Here is a 21,654-nt window from a genome sequence, read left to right as displayed (position 1 = left end):
TTGGGATGGACAAAAGGGACTTCAAATTATAGCATGATGTTTCGGAACATTTTAGTAATAATAATAATATTGAAGATGCCATGATGAAAATACTTAAAAAAATGTAATTTCTCCTACCAGTAAGATACCATGTCATGCTCTGAGGTTCTTACCTTAGGCACTTGTTGCACTATTCATTTTAAAACAATACCAAAAAGTGCACTTAATATAAATCTTCAATAAATAAGTGATATAAATAAACTATGTATCATAAAATGTTCATTAAAAATAATTCAACATCTTTGCAAAATCGTAAAAAAAAATCCTGTTTTGAAGGGCTGTACAGTGATCCCTCGCTATATCACGCTTTGATTTTCGTGGCTTCACTCTTTCGTGATTTTTTTTCTCATACACGCTTACGTCAGTATGCATGTGCTTTCTTAGAACTTTTATCTAAGCCCTACGATGGCTCCTAAACGTGCTGCTTTTTCTAAACCTTCTGACAATAAAACTAAACGCCAGAGGAAGTTGCTTACTATCCAGGAGAAGGTGAAACTCTTGGACATGATTAAAGATGGCAGTACCCTACAAAAGCCTCCTCACGCATATGAAAAGACAGCGCCAGCAACTGCCTATCAATATGTTCTTCAGCCGCGCACCCAGACACCCACTGCCTACTCCTAGTAGAAGATACTGCACCACCTCTGAAGACTCTCCTACTGAGATCGTGCCTTCATAGGTTAGTGGTTGTGTGTAAGAACTGTGTGTGTTTGTGTGCAATTAAATGTACATGTACAGTACAATAATCTACTATATAAAAGCGTTCGGGATTGTCCTTCTGTCCCGTGAGTGCAAAGCGTAGCGGTATTCCGCTTATTACAGACTTACTACTTGTGGCTTGAGGTACGAAGCGACGCGATGTGAGCAGAGTTCGGGTGCTTTCATCGTTCCCTTGCTTTTGTGCGTGATGCACTGGAAAAATAGACAAAATTATGTCTCTGGAAATAATTAATGTTGATGGAGTATAAATGCCTCACCGCGTAGTAAATATCAGGGGAGATGGTTCTTGCTTATTCTCATCTATAGCTTATTTAGTGCATGAAACTCCGTCTTTAGCGGTACAGATTCGGGCTGACATTGTAAGACTTTGGACAGGCACTTGAGGGGATAAAAAAAACTTAGGTTTTCGGGAGATGTTATGAATGGACACTTTGATGTTCTCATTCCCTACACTTGCATGCCTGATGTACACATGGAGCGCACAAAAATTGAGGATAAAAGTCGGTCGCCTTAAAAGGCGAGTGCGCCTAGTAAGATATTTGTACCGTCTAATATGTCTTATTTTCTCTTATTTTGTCTAATATATTGGGTAATAGAGTGTAATGGTGACTAAATGGTGTTATTTCATGTCTAGAGGGCTCTAATAATGTTAAAAAAACGTATTTAGAAGGTCATAAACAGGTTTTTCTATACTCTAACTGCACAAATATTCGATTTATAAATAAAGAGTCCTACTTTGCGAAAATTAATTTATCACGGTAGAGTCTGGAACGGATTAACCGTGATAAACAAGGGTTCACTGTATGTGGTCAGTCCTTATAATCTGGGGGGAAAACATTCTTGCTATCTGCTTCTCTTTCTAAAGGAAAATAGTTACAGCAATGTAACTTTGCAAAAGTCACTCTACCTCACCTCTGGTGTTGTACACACTTTGCCCAGTATACCTGACCTAAGTGGTTCCAATCTTTCTTTTGTCTAAACTGACCACCTCGTTACTGGCTTTCATTCCAGATGAAAACATCAATTGACGGAAACCTAACATCCCTATCCCCCGGTCATTTGCCCAAATTGGAAAATTTACTATGTGTGCAAGCATGAGACATAACTTGATTATAAGACTCCTGTAGCCCTCACCCGGTGCTCTCCACCCCTGTTCCCCACTGTAGATGCCCTTAACACAGTAGTCATCCTTTCTTTTGCACCACAATTAATAAAACACCACAGTTGCACTGGAAGAACACCAGTGTCGAGACTAGGCATGTCAGCAGTCCAGTGAAATAAGAAAAATACACAAATATATTGAAATTAAACTTACATTTGGTGCAAGTAAATCTCTCATCTATTGCTGATTCTGAAAATTGTGGCATTTTCCATGTCTGATCAAGTAAGGGAGAAAGTATACAGATATATATCACATGTATAAATTCTTGATAAGGTTTATTGGTTTATTCAGACAGTGTATGTTTAAATATAGTATATGAGTGTTGGTGTGTGTCAGTGTGTGTGTGTTTACATACTTATATATAAAAATAAAACGTCTGTCCGCTTTTTTTTTACAACACAACTACTTGACAGATTTAGGTCAGGTTTTTTTTTATAATTTGCTTTAACATTCTGGTTGATTTTGCAACTTCTCTCGTCGCGCTTAGAATCGTAGTTCGCTTGTAGGACCAATATATTTGCGATAATCCGAGACAGAGGCGAGATTGCTGGCCGAGGGGAGGTGGAAATGTGACCTCAGGAGTAGGGAGCCTGGCAGGGCTCTCCTCAATGTCCTGTTTTACTACTACGCAGGCAGAGCCGCAGGGGAAGGCTAGTATATCTATATTAATAAAAGGCAAAGCCCTGACTGACTGATTCACTCATCACTAATTCTCCAACTTCCCGTGTAGGTAGAAGGCTGAAATTTGGCAGGCTCATTCCTTATTGGTTACTTACAAAAGTTAAGCAGGTGTCATTTCGAAATTCTACATGTAGCGGTCATAACTGAATCCTACTTACGTACATATATACTGCCCTAGCTTGTAGCTCGGTCTCTGATGCGGAGTTGCGTCCCCCATCACCACGCCTCCCACATAGTTGGCTGCCTGCCTATATTGCGTCCTCCATCCCCACGCCTCCCACGTAATTGACTGCCTGCCCATATAAGACCCTCCGTCAGCAGCAATCCAAGCTGTGAGGAAACAGTAAAAAGGAGGCGTGTCAGACGCCGTGGTACATTTTCTGATGCAGCTAGATGGAAACTTCAGGATGCTGTCGCTAAATACTCGCAGAAAAATCCACAAGTTAATAGACACACTGTCACTAAATACTCGCAGGCAAATCCACAACTTCATAGAGACGCTGCCGAAAATGACAGAATGCAAGAAAGCAGGAAAGAAAAAAAGCAAGGTAAAGAAACGGAAAGAATATCTTATTTATAAACGCCGCAAATATATTCACATTTACCTAACCTATATTACAACTATATACACATATAAATTAGACACCCAGACACATACAATCCCCACACGTTCCCCAGTCCTTTATCTGAACTTTCTTTTAAAAGTTTATAATCACACGGCCTGGGAAGTCTGCAGTAAATCCAGCGACCAATCCTGATGTGCACGCAGACATGTTTACTTAATTTACATGTAAAGAAGCGGCTCGACAACAGTTCCTTTATTGAAGAATGAAGTCCGTCTCACCCGGGTGACTCGCCGTTAGCATCCATCCATGGCTGACGCCCGCTTCACAACAGACAAGTAAAGCTGTGAGCTCCGAATATCCCTTTTAGGTTAGCACCCCTTCTATGTGCACCCAACCGTCCTTACTTACGGAGTCTTCCTAGCTTTACCGCTGGTTATGTTATTTTTAAAATGTTTCCTTTTCTTTTTCTTAACTTCTTTAACACACTACTCCGCTGCGAAGCGTGGATATTTTGCTAGTATACTGTATATATATATATATATATATATATATATATATATATATATATATATATATATATATATATATATATATATATCTATCTATACTAATAAAAGGCAAAGCCCTCACTCACTCACTCACTCACTCACTGACTCATCACTAATTCTCCAACTTCCCGTGTGGGTGGAAGGCTGAAATTTGGCAGGTTCATTCCTTACAGCTTCCTTACAAAAGTTGGGCAGGTTTTATATCGAAATTTTACGCGTAATGGTCATAACTGGAAGCAGTTTTCTCCATTTACTGTAATGGAGATGAGCTTCAACGCCGGGGGGGAGTTTAGTGTGACATCATCACGCCTCCCACGTAATCACGCAGTACATAGAAAACCAGAAAGACCTCAAAAAAGCGCTTAAGAAAACATGCATTATATAATTGAGAAGGCAGCTAAACAATAAGAAGCGGCGAGTGACATATACAACCATATTCATGAGTTCTGCTACTTGAAACAAAGCACGATGTAAACCTACACTTTAAATTAAGTTCATAGACAGGCTGCGCTGGCGTTTGTAATTTAGTGCCTGCCCATATAAGGCCGTCCGTCAGCGGCAATCCAATAGCAAACTGCCACGGGTAAATATTCACGGGTGAAGGACTGTGCTTATGGAGAGGAAGATGAGATGGTCAGGGGGGTGTTTGACACAAACTCAGCGAAACTGCGAGAGAAAGTTTTAAGTGCCAGGACTAAGGTAACATTAAATAAAGCTATGGACATAGCACGAGATGGCACCAGCACAGCTGGGAACCGTCGATGCAAGTACACCGAGTGGCTCACGTGAACTGACGCAGTGCACAGATAAAAAGCAACAGTTCCAAAGAGCGCTGAACAAAAACCGAATTACACAATTGAAAAGGCAGCAAAAAATATGAAGCGTCTGATAAGTATATTCATAAATGCAGCTACTGTGGAAACAAAGCATACGGTGGAAAAAGTCAATGTCCCGCTAAAGGAAGACAGTGTAAAAAAAACCCATGCATGCAGTGTGTCAGGTCTCAGATAAAGAAGAAGACGAGCTGTTTATTGATGCAGTAAGAAACGAATCGATGAATGAAACCTGTCATCTTTACAACGATTGACAAACACGGAATGTAACTTGAACACAACACATCCTACAAATACGAACCTGATTGAAAGAAATAATGATAATCAAATCCTTGATGACAGCAACACTCAGTAACACTCACAAAACAAATACTGTATATTGACAGTCATGTTACGTTATTTTTAAAATGTTCCCTTTTCTTTTCTACCTTTTTAACACACTACTTCTCCGCTGCGATACGCGGGTATATATATATATATGTATATATATATATCCCGCTCTACATACTCGAATAATGGATACTTTATTCGCCATCAATGATTGTTTTGGTAAAGCCATACTCAGTGTATTCATTAGATGAACGGTAAAAAAGTAAGAGCGAGGGGAGGATGACTCATTGAGTCTCTATCTGAATTGCGCGATCACATTTGAAAAAATATATCTTTTCAAGTTCTATTTAGTCCATATGTGTCAAACTCAAGGGCATGGGCCACATCCGCCCAGCGTGTAATTATATCCGCCCGAGATCATTTTATATACTGTATTATTGTTATTAAAGCCCGGGTATATGAAGCGCTGGTAACACAATAAACTACAGATCCCATAATGCAGCGCTTCAGCTGCCTTGCCGAACACTTACCGCGTTAATCAAATCTACCTTATGATGCTGCAAGTTATTGCGAAGCTAGAGTTATTGCGCACTGAGTTTGCACGGCTCTTTGGTGACTTTGAAGAACAAAAAAAGTCCGTCTACATGCGGCTCGAACCTTGTGCATGTTTGGTAGCACATATCTGTGTGAGAAGCTCTTCTCAGTGATAAAGACTAACAAAACAGCACACAGGAGTCGCCTCACTGATGAGCACCTGCAATCCATCCTGAGAATCTCCACAACACAGAACCTCACACCAAACAGAAACGAACTTGTGGCCAAAAAAGATGCCAGTCGTCCAGCTCTAAAATGACATATGAGCAAAGACAACTGAATGATTTGATTTGTTATTGCACGTAAGAGCGGGAGTCAACCGTTTTAACAAACAGCGTATTGCACTGATACGAAATAGCTGTGTGTGTATATATGTAGATACAGTATGTATATGTATATATATGTTTATATATGTGTGTGTGTGTGTATGTATGTATATATGTATATATATATATATATATATATATATATATATATATATATATATATATATGTATTTGTGTGTATATATATGTATTTGTGTGTGTATATATGTAGATATATATGTATGTATATATGTGTATATGTATGGATATGTATATATATATGTTTATGTGTGTGTGTGTGTGTGTGTAAATATATATATATATATATATATATATATATATATATATGACAACAACACTCATCACTCACAACAGTGACAAAACAATTACATTGACAATCAGGTTACGTTATTTTCAAAATGTTTCCTTTTCTTTTCATTGCTTCTTTAACACACTACTTCTCCGCTGCGAAGCGCGGGTATTTTGCTAGTATATATATAAGAGACAGTACTATACATCACTGATCACATTTAGAAGAGGTGTTCAGTCTCAAGAACATAAGACAAATCAGCTTCATTATGTTGTTTAAACTCTACCCCAAAAGTTGTTAAGTTACCTGCATTCAAAAACACATAAAAATAAGCTGATTTTTTAAATAACTTGCAGGGTGTTCAAAATACAGCATACATGATTAAAAACATCAGATAATAGCACTCAACAATTCTACAGTACATTTCTGACAATCACTTCTTGTTATGAACAGTTGTCCAAAAAATAAGCTGGAATGACAAGTGGCATTTTTTTAATTGGTGTTCTACCTCATTGCATCTTCCTATTACTATGTATACAGTATTTGTTTATGGTTTCAAATGCATTGCATGATTTGAAAATACTTGGCCGATTTTTTTTTAAAGCACCTTGATCGTACTTTTACTTGTTTTTTCACACCACCATTTTTTTTGGTTTTTTTACCTTTTACTAGAGTAGTGGCTATGTTGGAAATTGTTACTTCAGTAATTTTTTGTCTACCTAGCAATGCTTCTATTTAAGTAAATTTTATTTAGTGCTTTCTCCACCTCTGCCCACATGTGAGGGTGAGAGAGAGCACGTTTAATCCGTAGTGTTTTATTTTCTGGTGCTCCCACCTCAAAGTTGCACTCCATTCACAGTTCTCACATGACACAGACATCTTAACTACATGTAAAGTATGAATAGCTGCTCAGTTTTGACTTCTTTAGTCTTTGACTTTCTACTTTTATGTTTTTTGTCTCTGCCATATCTGAAAATGTGTGTAAAATTATTTTTCGTCAGTAAACTTTTAATTAATGAGTACAAGCTACTAATGATAACAAAATTTATTGACATATTTTTATCAGTAATATTGATTAAGGCTTGTATCCCTAGATTGTTCTTTTACTACTTTTATGCACAAAGTAAGTTTGCTTCTTTTGTGAGTGGGGCAGCAACACTACTATCAAAAACTGATCTTAAACAGAGTTCATCATTCAAGTGTGAGAAAAGTATGATAATGCCAGATGTATTTTGCAGGTGTGCTTGCACCCTAATCTTTTGGGAAACATTTGGTGTTGTGGTGGTGTTTCTTGTCATTACTGGGCAGTCTGTCTCAGTTAAAGTTCTGCCAAAATAAAACTAGGAAGTTGAAAGATGGTCACTCATACGATAAAGCTGTCAGGACTCCAGTCTATATTATACAATCAGCCTTGCTTTCTAATGAAAAAATGTTAGTCTTAAAGAATGTGCAGTATCATGGTTAATAACTTTATCAACGTGTTCTTTTAAGTTGACAAGTAATATTTCAAGAATTAGGCAAAAATGAAAAAGCACCTTTTTGGGGCCTTCAAATAAGGGAAGTGATGAGTGTTGAACATGTAAGTGATTACTATAATATTACACTATAATAAAATGGAGTTGTACAGCAGTCACTAACAAAAGTGTTTTGTGGAAATTATAAGGAAGAAAATTATATGGAATAGTGAATGCTCAAGGCCCATAGTGCTGTAAGGTGTTTTATGTCAGTTAAATAGTACATTTAAAACATCAGTAATGCTGTAGCCAAAGTGCTATAAAGCACAATACAGCTAGCAGTAAACTGAAAACAAACAAATCACTAAGAGGAGGGAACCATCAGTATCGCTGAAGGTCACAGAAAGAGAATAGAAATGCTCCTTCAATCTAGTTGTTCAACAGTTCAATTAAAGGTGACTCTTTAATGTAATAAGGTAAAGAATTCCACAGACGAGGAGCAGCAGCTGCAAAAGCCCTGTCCCCCATAGTTTTGCATTTAGTATGACAGACAACAAAAAGGCTCTTCTCAAGATATCACTATCATGGTGAAGTGTTACCAGGAATAGATGAATTCAGGCTTTCTTTGTTTCTTTGATAATTATTGCTGGAGTCATGGATACATGATTCACATGCAAACACAGAAATCAAAGGTAGGCCAGTTTTAGGTAATTAACAAATGTTAAATTTTATTATTTGAAATAATTTCTGAAACATAATAAGTTGTTCACTTAACATTGAAAGAATATATGAATTGCCATTAATTATATTATATACCTCACCTAATTTTAGGCACATGTCAGAATATTTATTTATTGGCCAGTGCTTTTTTAGTATTAAAAATATGTTGACTATTTTAAGCCTTCATCTTTAAGATTTTGTTTAAACTTCAACTGTTAAACATTTGTGGGAAAGCATTTTGTACTGGAATTTGTGTTGAAATTAATAGGATAATCCTGCAGAGATTATTCTTTTATACAAACTTTTTTTAAGCATAGTTGTTAACTTGGTTATGTCTTTTTTCGCAGATTGTTCAGATACCATTCTGTGGAAACATTGAGTGTGAGGACTGGATCAAGAAAACAACAGCAAAGTAAGTCAAAAGTTTAGAAGAAGTTAGAGAAAGTATGTCTTTAATGTCTCTTGTAGGTAGTATCTAAATTGTACTGTTCAAACTGATTGAGTAAAATGCCTTTTTATCTTTGTTTTACAGAGTTCTGTTTGCCAATTATTAATAATAAGAATAATGATACATTTTATATCCGATGCCTTTCATGACACTCAAGAATTTAACAGACAATTAGTAACATCCATAGTAATAAACAACTACAAACATTAAAAAAGCAAATAATAAAACAATAAGTAAACATTAATTAGTAATGTATGAGCAAAGCAATAAAGGGCATTAGTAAGTAATAAAATAACATAAAGAACAGTTGCCTCTCAGTGCAAAGGCTTGTCGGAATGTTTATTCCCTGAAATTTCCATTTCTCCTTCTGATTACCAGTTTCATTTTTTAGAATACAGCTTGATATAATGCTGTGTTTTGCAGTGACCATTAAAAAAAAGCAAATCACTAGGAAAAACAAGAATTGATCTTTGGCAGGAATGTGGAATTGTATATAGCATGTTTAAGAGTGGACCACACGGTGGTGCAGTGGGAGCATTGCTACCTCACAGTAGAGTCCACAGTTCATGTCCCAGATCCTCCCTGCATGGAATTTGCCTGTTCTCCTCTTGTCTGCTTGGATTTTGTCCGTGTTCTTTTTTTCCTCCCATAGCCCAAAGACTTGTAGGTTAGATGGACTGGCAACACTAAATTGATGTGTGCTTGTATATATATATGTGTGTGTGTTCACTCTGCTATGGACTGGTGCCCTGATAGTTGACAGAGGTGGGTAGTAACGAGTTACACTTACTCCGTTACATCTTCTTGAGTACATTTTTAAAAAAAATTGTACTTTTTCTAGTAGTTTTACTGCACCATACTTTTACTTGAGTACATTTGTGAAGAAGAAACGCTACTCTTACTCCGCTACATTGGGCAAGTTTTGACTCGTTACTTTTTTTTCATTTACACATTTATATACCCTGTATTTTAGTCGGAGAGAAGTCGCCAGTGGATCTACTGAATGACTGTTTCACTAATCAGACGAAGCAACAATAATCACATGACTCCGTTTCACCAAACAGACGTAGAAACAATAATCACATGACTCTGTTTCACTAATCAGACGTAGCCGTGCAGTTACATGACCACACACAAACGTCCTGCATCTGCAGCCTGTGAGAGGCTTTTTAGTCATACAGGGGTCCTGATCACTGTTAAACGGTCACAGCTTCACTGCAGGAACCTTGAGAGCCAACTCCTGCTGAAGTTTAACCATCACTTCACTGAGTGACGAACAAGCACGTTTTAACCAAACATACACAGACAGTCATGGTAAAGTGAGACTTCTTGTACGTGCAGAAGCTGCCTTGTTCTAATGTTATTTTCTATCAGCTGTGCTATTTGGAGGGCAAGTGAATATGCAGTATTATACAATACACTGACAGTACATCTTGTCACTGTAAGTAGTTTGCACTGTTTAGACATGCATGTTACCTACTGTAGGTATTGGCTTCAAAAGCTTTGTTGTGAAAAACTGAGATTTGTAACTTTGTTATTTTATTTATTTTGTAAAGATGTTATTTATTTTTACTCATTTTTTATATTATTTTGAAGTAAAAAATAAACCATTTACGGGTAAAATTCCATTACAATGAACTCCCAGGAACCTAAAAAATATTTCGTTGGAACGAAAATTCCGTTGTAATGAGATTCTGTATTTGTTACTATAGTGCTTTTTTTTAACTTGCTCCCAGGTGTTTGCAATCATTTCATTTGCTTCTTTTGTGTTAATTTTAATCTCCTCTTGCCTACAAGTTGTGCTGACAAGAATTTTTCTCAGCATTTCCTTGCAATAATACACTTTCCTGAAGTGCGATTGCAGCGTCTGTGGAAGATTGTTTGTCCGTTGCTGGGGCAGGGCAAAAACCGGCTCATAGTGCTGCAGTGAAATGACACAGAAGCAAATCATAAAAGATCGGGGTCGCGCTATAAGTCCCTGTCTTGCACCCCAAAACACGAGGCTGAGTCTCATTACTTTAGGAAAACCAAATTTATTCAGCTTGAAACAGGAACGGCACCCTTATTTACACACTTATTTATTGTAGCGTGATCTGCCATTCTGCTATACACAGTCACAGTAGTCATGCTGCATCACCAATCGATATATTTTTTGTTTGCTTTGGCGGAGAGACGCAGCATAGCTGAGAGCCGCAGGATATCTTTGAGCCAGCTGTTGCCCTGATAACAGATAAACAGTCTTCCATAGATGCGGAGATCAGACTTTGTGATGCTCTTCGGCGTGTCGTCCTGTTAGGGGAGGTCCCAAGAGAGTTTACAAACCTCACATTTTCTTGAATGAGTGCTGCATTAATAGGAATGTTTCTTGAACAAGCAACTCTGAACCACATAAAAACTGCTTTTTCGATGTCTTCAAATGCAGCAGTTCACATACGTTTGCAACCTGAGATTATTTTTCTTTTTTTGCTCAGTCTTTCAAGAAAATTGACAGCGTCAGTGGCGAAATTTTGAATTCACTGGCAGTCTCTGTTTTTTTTTTTGCTGCAATCGAGAGCTGCAAAAATGTAATGTTTTCTTTCTAATATGAACTGTTATTGTTTTTTCGTGTCTGCCATTTCTATAGGAGGGTGACAATGAGTTAAATTCCAATGGATGTTTTTAAATGTTGATGAGAAATAAGCAAACGGTATCACTGAAAACCGCAGGAAACAAAAAGGGCAAAAAAAAACAGCACAAGGAAAGTTTGAAGAAAGAAAAAAAAAAAACAATGTTTCTGTTTGGGAATCATTGTGCACAACTGAGCTGCGGCCACAGAACTAGCAGCTCTGCGGGTGAATCATTCAGGCAATTCAAGGTCTTTTGGACATTTCGTTATAATGAAAGTATCTGCTGAATGTACTTCGTAGTAAAGAGATTTCTATAGACTCACGTCATATTGGGAAACTGTCGGGACCATAAAAATACTTCGTTGTAAAGATATTCGTTATAATGGAATTTTACCTGTATTATGATCAAACAGTTACTCAGTACTTGTAGTCTTTTCACCAAATACTTTTTTACTCGAGTAATTTTTGGATGACTACTTTTTTTACTTCTACTTGAGTAATATTATTTTGAAGTAACGCTACTCTTACTTGAATAAATTTTTGGCTATTCCACCCACCTCTAATAGTGGATTATTCCTGCCTTGCTCCTTATGCTTGCTGGGTTAGGCTGCAGCTCCCCTGTTACCCTGTTCAGGATTAAGTGGTCTTAGAATAGGTTATAGTATGTCCAAGAGTAAGCAGCTTCAGTGAAGTAATATTAACCCAAGGATGAGAGAAAAAACACATTTTGTATACAGAAAAGTACTCAATTACTTGCATAGTACTTCAGATTAATCCATTGTCTTGGGAAATAATTTGACTAGTACAAAATAAGTAAGATTTTTTTTAAGGTAGTTTTCTTCCTTACATTTGCAGTAACTTTCTGTCATAATGTTATTACTGTGCAATCATGTTTAACATAGTGAAATTACCAAGAAAAAGTAAAAAGTGCGTATTTTTTTAAATTATTTTATCACATTTTTGATATTTTTATTGAAACACAAAGTATTTTAAATTTGTCATGATTATGTAAGCTCTAGCAGCAACTTCATTCATATACACAATTATTGGCACCCCTGTTAAAGATGAGTAAAAAGGGTTACAAAAAAGCTCTTTTTGTTGAATTACAATAGTCCCACACTGCTAAAAGTGAGAGAAATTCAACCTTTAGTGTGGTTGGATCATTTTCATCCATTTATATCTGACTTTTTTAAATTGATCAAAGTATGTAGAAACTTTCAAGCATTAATCTGTGACTTCATGTTTCACTGGGGTATAAATATGAGGTGGCACAGAGGCTAATTCCCTTATTCATTCATAACATTGGAAACATAGGAGAGCATACAGTTCAAATGAGAGAAAAGTATGTTGAAATTCAATAAATAGAATGAAGACAGAAAAAAAAGTGTTACTTGCCCAGAAATGCCTATATCTACAGTTAGGGCAATAATTAAAAAGTTCAAATCACCTATAACTGATATCAACGCAAACCATCCCGTACAGTGAGCAGTAAGAGAAGTAAAACAGTCCCCAAAGATCACTGTTGGAGAAATACAGAAAAAAGTAGTATTTTGGGAGTTACCACATTTCTACAACTACCATCACATGCCACCTCCATGCCAAAAGATTATTTGGAGCGAATGCCAGTAAAAAGCCTTTCCTAAATGCTGTTGGAACTTTCATTGGAACGGTGTACTGTAGTCCGAGAAAACGAAAATGTATCTTTTTGGCAAGAAACACACAAGGTGGGTTATGCTTAAAAAATTGTATGGCTATGCTGAATAGAACCTGAGCCCCACTATCAAGTTGGCATTCTGTGACGTTATGGAACTGATTCTACTCCAAAATCCCCATGAACCTTTTTTTTTCTGGGGTACACTGAAAAAATGAGAGAAATCCAGCATTTAATAGAAGTAAACTGAGAAAAAATAATTCCTCATCAAGTTATATATATATTTATTTTTTTATTAATATTTTTAACAAAAATCACACACCCCATCAGACCCCCGTGACCCTGTAGTTCGGATATAGCGGGTTGGATGATGGATGGATCACACACACCACAATTATTGGCACACTTGAATTTAACAATTTGTACAACCTCCTTTTGCCAATAAAACAGCACTGAGTCTTCTCTGATACCATATTATAAGGTTAGAGAATATAGAGTAGGGAATCTGAGATTACTATTCTACTCCATATCATGTGGGGTCCTTGTTCTGGTCTTGTACACTCTCCTATTCAGCTCATTCCACAGGTTTTCAGTTGGATTTAGGTATGGGGACTGAGACAGTTATGACAGTAACTTGGTTTTGTGTTCTTTTAACCATTTTTTGTATTGATTTGAACATATATTTTGGATCATTGTCCAGTAGGAAACTCCAACAACAACCTGGTTTTAGTTTTTTGGCATAGGCAGCAAGATTTAAATTTAAAATCTCCTGGCATTTCACACAAGAAAAGCACTCCAGTGGCCATATTTTTAGGCTATGATTAAATAATTGGAGATGAAATGTTCAGCACATATTTCCATTATCAGTTAGTTTCATACCTGGTTTTCTGTTACATTGTGTAAAATAATAATCTTTCAAAAAATATGCTTTTGCTATATATATATATATATATATATATATATATATTTATTTTTATTTATTTATTTATTTATTTTCTTTGAAACTCCTGAACTGTTAAACTGTCATCTTAATAAATCCCACTTCTTATTACATATTCATGCATGTTACTGATGCTAGTATACATGTAGTGCCTTCCACTATTATTGGCACCAATTGAAAAAATTAGTAAGAAGGGTGAGAAAAAAATCACTGTTTGCTGATGAACTGTCATCTTGCACTGAAAAAATGAGAAACATCTGACTTTTAATTGAACAACAAGCTCATTCAAAGAAAAACAAAGCCCTCATCAAGAAATAAATATTTTAACAAAAACGCATGTGCCGCAGTTGTTGGCACCCCTGCATTTAATAACTGCATTGTATAACTTCCCTTTGCCAATATAGCTGCGCTTCTTTTGTAACCTTTTGTAAGGTTTAAAAATACAGATCATGGCATCTGAGACTGTTCTTTACATAATCTCTCCAGATCATTCAGGGTCCTAGGCCCCCTCATGTGTACTCTCCTCTTTTGCCCCATAGGTTTTCAATAGGGTTCAGGTTAAGGGACTGAGATGGCCATGGCAGAACTTTGATTGTGTGGTCAGTAAACCATTGCAGGGTTGATTTGGACATGTGTTTTGGATCATTATCCTGCTGGAAGATCCCATGATGACCCAGTTTTAGTTTCCTGGCGGAGGCATCCAGGTTTTGATTTATAATCTCCTGATATTGCCATGTACCCTGACAGTGTCTCCAGGGCATTTGGAGGAAAAACAGCCCCACAACATCACTGAACCTCCACCATATTTCACAGTTAGGACAAGGCTCTTTTCATTATAGCCATCCTTCTTTTTACACCAAACCTACGTACAATTCCTACGTGTTTATTGCCAAAAAGTTCAATTTTTTCTTCTTCAGACCATAGAGTATGGTTCACACCAAGTTGTAATAATTTACAAACTCCAGGCATTTACATTTGTGGATAACTGACAGAAAAGGGTTCTTTCTGGCATACCTTCCAAATAGCCTGTTGGCATGGAGATGCCTTCCAGTGGTGGTTCTGGAGACCTGATAACCCCAGCATTTTACTTTCTCTTGCAATTCCCCAACAGTGATCCCTGGAGATATTATTGCTTTTCTTCCTATCCTTCTCACTGCATGTCGGGGTAAAATAAAGTTGGGTCCTCTTCCAGGCAAGTTTGTCACAGTTCCAGTTGATGACCAGTTTTTTTATTTTTGCCCTAACTGTAGAAATGGGCATTTCCAGGCGAGTAGTTCTGTTTATAGCACACTTCTCCCTCATTTGGATTTTTCTTTTCCATGATGATGTTTGGCTAAGGAAGTTTGGTTCTGTGTCTTCTCACATTTATATCCCAATTAATCAGCAATTCATTGATTTCAACTGGAAAGTGCCTTGAGGATCCTGAAAACGCTTTCCTAGCTTCTTGCAGCCTTCTCCTGCTTTGTGTACATCAATTGTTTTATTTTTCAGAGTGCTAGGCAACTGCTTAGAGGTGCCCATGGCTGCTGATTGTTGGAACAAGGTTTGAGGAGTCAAGAGAATTTATACAGCTTTGCACTTTGCATCACCTTGGGTTTCCTAACGATGTCTGTGAACAAGCATAGCCCTAATGAGCTAATTAAGGTCTAAGACCTTGCTAAAAGCTATCTGGGACCTCATATATCTTGGAGTGCCCCTTTCTTTTTTTCCACTGTACAGTTGTACAAAAAGAATCAGTACATTAATCTTGCATAAAATGCTGGATAATATGTATAACGTTTTTATAATATTATAGTAATCATAATAGCAGTAGCTCAATACTCGGAGCACCGAGACTCAAACCCGGCACCTTTAGGTTATAAGGCAGCAATTCTTACCTCTGTGCCATTGAAGAACACATATCAACTTCCTGTCAGTTGATATTTGAGCTTGGGTTTTTAACTCATTGACCACAACATTTAAATCGAATGAATTTTTTTTCTTTGGTTATATTCTTGAATAAAAGTGCATATGTTTATTTGATATTCGGACTAAAGTCTTCACACTTTATGTCATTATTAGTATAACATGAAAAAAGTTTCTGATTTAGGTATTTGTTCAACATTTCCTTTCATCCTACATTTACCCAGATCTTTGTAGACACGGAACACACATGAAACGCATGTATCCCAAATAACAATATACTGTATTATTTACCCTATACAACTCCAGGAGCCTCACATGCAGATAAATAGCCTTGGCTTGAGCTGGGAGAGTTGAGCTCCGTCAAGGCTGGAGAATGGGGCAGCAGGCTGCTGTGCTGATTGACACATTTACAAAAAAAACCTGATGGAGAGGTGCGAAGGGATTTAACACTAGAATTACCAGAGCCTATGAAAAAACTCGTAGATCCATCCCACCTTAAATCGCTTCTCACCTCTCCGTCAGTGTCTTTTGAACTTTAAATGTGTCGATAAGCAGCAAGCAGTCTGCTATCACATCCCCCACTGGCGCACAGTTTTCTCAGCTCAAGTCTGTTTACCTGTGTGTCAGTTGCTTGGAGTTGTATAGAGTGAGAAGACAAGCAAAATCACACCTTTTATAAATACTATATCGTTATTTGGAACACATGCATTTCATGTGTGTTCCATGTCTACAACGATCTATGTAAACACATCGTTAAAAAAGAAACATTTTTCATGTTTTAGTAATAATTGACAAAACGTAGACATGAAGTTTATAATGTGTGAAGCCTATCACAAGACCAAACTGGATTTATTAGGGGCCGACACTTATCTTCAAATCTTCGACCCCTGTTTAATGTAATATACTCACCAACTAAATCAAACACCCCAGAAATATTATTATCATTGGATGCAGAAAAAGCATTCAACATGATTGAATGGAAATACCTTTTTACTACATTGGAGAAGTTTGGGTTTGGCCCGAACATTTTGTGCATGGATTAAATTACTGTATCCTAACCCAGAAGCTTCAGTTTGCATCAATAACATTTGCTCAGACTACTTTAAACTAGAACATGGCACTAGACAAGGATGCCCTTGTCACCGCTGCTGTTTGCGATTGCCATTGAACCACTGGCAATACATTGTCGAAATACTGATCAGATAAAGGGGATTAGCAGAGAAGGACTGGAAGAGAAAATCTCATTATATGCAGATGATATGGTACTGTATATTTCGGACCCAGAAAATTCTGTGCCTGCAGTCTTAGCAGCACTCACAGAATTTCAAAAGATCTCTGGTCTCAGAATTAATCTGAATAAAAGTGTACTCTTTCCAGTGAATTCTCAAGCATATAATATTAGATTAGACACCCTACCTTTTATCATTGCAGAACAGTTTAAATACCTAGAGGTAAACATCACAAGTAAACATAAAGCTCTTTATCAACAAAATTTCATCGTCTGCATGGAAAAAATTAAACAAGACTTGCATAGATGGTCAACCCTTCATCTCACACTAGCTGGAAGAATTAACACTGTTAAGATGAATATTCTTCCTAAGCTCCTTTTTATTTCAAAACATCCCAATATACATTAAAGCATTCTTTAAGCAATTAGATTCAACAATAACCTCATTTATTTGGAATTCAAAACATCCACGCATCAAAAGAGCGACCCTACAAAGACAAAAGGCAGAAGGCGGCATGGCTCTACCTAACTTCCAGTTTTATTACTGGGGCAAATATACAGGCGATAAGAACCTGGACACAAATAGAAGAACATACACAGGCTTGGACCGCAATAGAAGTAAAATCCTGCAGTACTTCTTTGTATTCCTTGCTCTGCTCCAATAAACACACGTTATCGGCAATACACTAATAACAATTGTGCTCCACTCACTTAGAATCTGGAACCAATGTAGAAAGCATTTTAAGACGGAGAAGCTTCTATCTGTGGCACCCTGCAAGAGAACCACCTCTTTCAACCTTCACAAACATATGCAGTTTTAATATCTGGAAAAATTTGGAATTAACTTGCTTAGAGATCTTTATATAGACAAGCGTCTTTGCATCCTATGAACAATTACATTCCAAATTTAACATTCCAGCTACACATTTCTTTCACTATCTTCAAATCAGGAACTTTGTTAAACAGAACCTTCCAGATTTTCCTCATCTTGCACCCTCATCCACGCTGGAAAAATATTGCTCAATCTCAAGGAATTAGACTCCATCTCTACAATATATAAAATCATTTTACAATCCCTTCCTTTCAAAGATCCAAGAGGACACTGGGAAAAGATCTCTCAATTAATATATCAGAAAAGGAGTGGAAAGTAGCAATGCAGAGAATTCACTCGAGCTCCATATGCCAAAGCATACAATTATACAACTCGAAATTATATATCGAGCACATCTGTCTCGACTAAAACTCTCAAAATGTTTCCAGGGCATGATCCAACCTGCGAGCGTTGCAACCAAGCCCCAGCCTCACTGGGTCACATGTTCTGGGCCTGCACCAAATTAACATTATTCTGGACAAAAATTTTTAATTACCTCTCAGACAGCCTTGGACTCACAATCCCTCCTAACCCATTAACAGCTGTGTTTGGGGTTCTTCCAGAGGGCTTAAAGTGGAGAAGACAAACAAATTGTGATTGCATTCACTACACTCTTGTACGCAGACTTATTCTGATAAACTGGAAGAACCCAAACTCTCCTCTTTTAAGTCAGTGGGAAACCGATGTGTTATATTATTTGAAATTGGAAAAAATCAAATACTCAGTTAGAGGATCTACAGACTTTTTCAAAACATGGCAGGATCTAATCAGTAATATTTTAAAATAAGTTTATAAAGCACAGAGAATTTATTAATTTAGGTATGTTTACAAGCCTTAAATTTTACGTTTGGCTTGCTCTCTCTCTCAGGGGTGGGGATCGATCTGTTCTTAACATAATTCTTCTTTTTGTAAAAACTTGATTGCTATGTATGGATTGTAAAAAAAAAAAAAAATATCAAAGAAACACTTTCACAAAAGGTACAAATATAACAGAATAAGTGCGCTTTTATTCAAAAATATAACTGTAGAAAAAGAACACTCGTTAGGGTGCGACATTGACACGAATTTACTACGACTTTCAGTGGTGCAACAGTATCAACTTTTCATTGGTAATCAAAACTTCACGGGTTCGATCTCTGACGAGTCCGTTTTGAGAAGTGAGCTGCTTTTATTCTTACTATTTTTGATTAAAAACACATTTGATTTCAGTCTGTAACAGCCGGTGTAAATGTATGATACTTGTAAAGGTTAGCTTTGGTTTTTTTTATATTCAGTTTCATTCTCTCAGTCGCGTTTACAATCCTACCTCTCATTTGACACTGCTGTTTTCACATAAAGATGCGCTATAGCTCTGCACTCTGTAGAAAGAAAGTAAGTAAATAAATCCAAATAAATAACATTCGATCTGGCTTTTATGTAAGTAACATATAAATATTGATGTACAAGTATAACAAAACAAGTGCACTTTTATTCAAGACTATAACTGAAGAAAAAAAGAAAGTCACAAGTACACTGCAGAGCTTCCTGTGTTTGAGCAACACAGGCATGCTCAAAAAATACACGTGTAATGCCATGAAAAGTGCACGCAGACATTTCAGTTCGCAAGCATTGGTATGAGAATGCAGTCAGACTTCTTTTGTAGGGCACATACACCGTCCAGATATAAACAATAGTGTAGGATCGTGAACGCGACTCAGGGAATGAAACTGATTTTAAAAAAAAAAAAAAAGCTAACCATTACAAGTATCGTACATTTACACCGGCTGTTATAGACTGAAATTGAATGTATGTTTTTATTCAAAAATAGTAAGAATAAAAACAGCGCACTTCTCAAAACGCACTCTTTGGGGAGTTGAACCCGTAAAGTTTTGATTACCAGTCAGTAGTTGATACCTTTGCGCCACCAAAGCAGTCGTAGTAAATGCGTGTCAATGTCGCACCCTAACTTGTGTTCTTTTTCTGCAGTTGTATTTTTGAGTAAAAGCGCACTTGTTCTGTTATATTTGTACCTTTTGTGAAAGTGCTCCTTTGATATTTGGACTTCAGGTTTCACACATTATAAACTTCATGTCTACGTTTTGTCAATTATTACTAAAACATAAAAAATGTTTCTTTTTTAACAGTGTGTTTACATAGATCGTTGTAGACACGGAACACACATGAAATGCATGTGTTCCAAATAACGATATAGTATTTATCAGAGGTGTGATTTTGCTTGACTTCTCACTCTATACAACTCCAAGCAACTGACACGCACGTAAACAGACTTGAGCTGGGAAAACTTTGCACCAGTGGGGGATGTGATAGCAGACTGCTTGCTGCTTATCAACACATTTAAAGGACAAAAGACACTGAGGGAGAGGTGAGAAGCGATTTATGGTGGGACTGATCTACAAGTTTTTTTTGTAGGCTCTGGTAATTCTAGTGTTAAGGTGGGCCGGGATTATGTGTTTTTTTTTTGTAGACTTCGGTAATTCAAGTGTTAATCTTGCCTCTGTCAACTCTACAGATTCTCTTTTCACACTTGTCCTTTTCAGTTTCTGGGCAGTTGGCCTTGGCACATACTTAATGCCTTATTCACCCTTCTCCAGAAGACATTTAAAAAATTGGAATTTTGCTCCTGTCTTTTCTGATTAACCAACATTAACCACAAGATTTAGATATTATAACATTATTTTAAATGTTACTGCTTTCTTTCTTTCACAGGATGTTGACAGTGCCATTTATATTGTATAGTTCAACTCAAGAGCCCATCTAAACAGTCAGCATTCCTTGTAGCAAAGTTGAGACCCATGTAAAACTTGGTTTTCAAGCATACAGTATGTGCAGTATGTGTCTGCATAAAATAGCCACAAGACATATTACATGATGTGAGATCTTCATGCTTCGTATGTAGCCTTTTTTGTTCAGAAAGTTTAATCCCCTTCAAAAACTTTGTTCCTTAACCAAATTTCTACTTCTGTTTTTAGGGACCAAGATTTGGAGCCAGGAGCACCTTCCATGGGAGCCAAGAGCTTGTGCATTCCTTTCTCACCACTTCGGGAGTTGAAGGCTGGCACACTGTGTGTTAGTGGCAAGGAGCCTGCCAAGTTCTACACACTGTTCGGAAGGAGTTACTAAGTAATACCAAGAAAGATGGGGCTTGCTTAAGTAAAGCCCTCTAGTGGTTTAAACAAAGGTCATGTATAATAGCTTTCTGCATTTGTTAGCACAGGGGGAAATTGGATTGATGGGACGCAATTGTGTGTTTTAAAAAGGACTAATTTATTTTCCCTTTTCACCATACCCCATTTTCTTTATAAAATTTCCTCAGGTATAGAAAGTCCTGTTTACATATGTAGTCAAGAAAGTATCAAACCCAGTCAGGTTTGTAAAAGACTTTAATCAAAATAAAAGAACTATGGGATATGTCTCTGTTTTTCAATGTGTGAGAATCTCTGTATGTCATCAACCAGTTATTTGCATTTCTTTATTTGTCTTTCTGTCTCATCATTAGTTATTAACTATGAGTGCTGGGCGAGAATGTCCTAGCCAGAGCTACTAAAGACATGTAGCAAAATTTTGGAAATGTACATCTTTGGCTGCAATTTAAAAACATGATCCATGGTCATGCTCTTCATATAGTGTCAGTCTTTTTATATTCATTTTTAGGGTAGGAACTAAAACTGGAAACTGTTGGGCACGCCCAAAAAAAATACATAGATATCCTAACACATTGGGGCATTTTAGTATTACCAGTCACC

The 21,654-nt window shown here is 36.9% G+C and overlaps 1 protein-coding gene across 3 annotated transcripts in view; it reads left to right on the top strand.

Annotated features, from left to right (window-relative positions):
- eprs1 (glutamyl-prolyl-tRNA synthetase 1) overlaps positions 1–21,329 on the top strand; it is a 228,993-nt gene extending 207,664 nt beyond the window's left edge. For all 3 annotated transcript variants that reach the window (XM_039748322.1, XM_039748323.1, XM_039748321.1), the window contains 2 exons: positions 8,610–8,674; positions 20,881–21,329. In XM_039748322.1, coding sequence (XP_039604256.1) covers positions 8,610–8,674; positions 20,881–21,031 — 216 coding nt within the window. In that variant the 3' untranslated portion in view covers positions 21,032–21,329. The remainder of the gene's footprint in view (positions 1–8,609; positions 8,675–20,880) is intronic.
- The last annotated feature ends 325 nt before the right edge of the window (positions 21,330–21,654 follow it).

The sequence above is a fragment of the Polypterus senegalus genome, chromosome 3 (genome assembly GCF_016835505.1).
Source record: "Polypterus senegalus isolate Bchr_013 chromosome 3, ASM1683550v1, whole genome shotgun sequence".
NCBI lineage: Eukaryota > Metazoa > Chordata > Cladistia > Polypteriformes > Polypteridae > Polypterus > Polypterus senegalus.
Note: the sequence above shows the minus strand (reverse complement) of the source record. Positions and strands in the feature narration are given on the sequence as shown.